This window comes from Nestor notabilis, unplaced genomic scaffold, assembly GCF_000696875.1.
Source record: "Nestor notabilis isolate BGI_N333 unplaced genomic scaffold, ASM69687v1 Scaffold35008, whole genome shotgun sequence".
NCBI classification, from domain to species: domain Eukaryota; kingdom Metazoa; phylum Chordata; class Aves; order Psittaciformes; family Psittacidae; genus Nestor; species Nestor notabilis.
This window is the reverse complement of record NW_009941176.1, coordinates 1-1,474: the sequence shown is the minus strand read 5'-3', so window position 1 is coordinate 1,474 and position 1,474 is coordinate 1. Positions and strand designations below refer to the sequence as shown.

The following is a 1,474-nucleotide window of genomic DNA, read 5'->3' as shown; positions in this document are numbered from 1 at the left end:
GGCGGCATGGGGCTGCTGCTGTATGAACGCGTTAGCTTTGGTTAAGACGTAGAAAACACGATTTCAGAAGTGGCCGTGTGCTTTTTTTCCTATCAGAAGGTCCTTCTTTCCCCTGAAAATTTGAGAGGATTCGTCAATATTTGGTTCATTTGTGCTATTCTCGCAATTTGGTGTTGATTGTAAACGTTACCAAAACCAGTGGTCACTATATGCCATTATTTGTGTTTACTACTATTAAAAGTGTCAAAAGTGATATGGTTCCTGAATAGCTTTCTGTATATCATGATTGTATATCACTTTCCATAGCCTGAGCTGTATCAGATGCCAGTTGCATTACAGCAGAGCTAAATACTGCAAAGTGTAAATTTCCATGTGTGGTGCTTTTTTTTTTTGTTTTTCCTTGACTGTCTTTATATTTTGATATAGATGACTTGCAAAACTTTTGTCTAGAGAAATTGATTGCAGCACTATTTTTCTAGATCCATATGCTCAACTTCTTCTCGAGGCTATGAAGCAGTCTGGTTGGTATGTAACCTAACTCATCTTGTTATGTGGAGTAACATCACCGTTATATGGAGTTACTAGTCTTTTTCAAATTCTTCCCTATAACTTTGTTTGGACCTTTCAGCACTGTCTTCAATGACCGGCACTTTTCTTGTGAAAACTGCGATGGCTGTGTTGGTGGAGGTTTTGATTCTGCCACATCTCAGGTAGGCAATGGACATTGTCCTCTTTCAGAGGACTACACGTTTTTTGTTTTTTTTTTAGTGTTTTGTTCCTAGAATTAGTCATGAAAGCAAAATAAATGGAAGATGTTATATGGTGTCAGAACTAGTACACTGTAGAATTATAAGGCTGTTTATGTTGAAAAACACTGATCTAAATAGTCTAAATGCTGTAGGTGATAAGTACTTGATCTCTGAGAAGTAAGGGAGATGTTGAAACTTAGTGAAAACACTTCCTATCTTTTCGTCTACAGATTGTTCTGTGTCAGAACAATATTCGCCACCAATCCCATATGAACCGGGTGGTCACACATGAATTGATTCATGCTTTTGACCACTGCCGTGCACATGTTGAGTGGTTTAAAAATGTCAGACACCTAGCATGTTCAGAGGTAAGTTAAAAAGCTTCTAATATTGTCATTTTGTTAATCATTGCTGATTATGGGGGGTGCTTGATGTTTAAATGGGCATGATGTTACACAGCCTTCATTTGGTTTAATCCTGTTAATACATTTTGTTCTTTCTGTCAGGTCAATCTACATAGTTGTGTTCAGAAAACTAATATTTAGTATTCACAAATATTAATGTGTCAGTGTCATATTAAATAGAATGTGATCGCTGTGTTATTTGTTAACAACAGTAAGTTATTAACAAATGAGAGTAGTTGGAGATAAAAACACATTCACACATTAATCAAATATTTCTAGGGTTCTCTTTCTTCCCTGCTGTCCTGGGTTCAGCTACAGCAG

The 1,474-nt window shown here is 36.8% G+C and overlaps 1 protein-coding gene across 1 annotated transcript; it reads left to right on the top strand.

Moving 5' to 3' along the window:
* Positions 1 to 450: 450 nt before the first annotated feature.
* Positions 451 to 1,173, top strand: LOC104410542 (mitochondrial inner membrane protease ATP23 homolog; the record flags this gene model as incomplete). The annotated part of the gene is given in 3 exon segments (XM_010020738.1): positions 451 to 525; positions 629 to 710; positions 980 to 1,173. Coding segments are annotated over 3 exon segments (351 nt in total), but the record flags the coding sequence as incomplete, so codon positions are not given.
* Between the last annotated feature and the right edge of the window lie 301 nt (positions 1,174 to 1,474).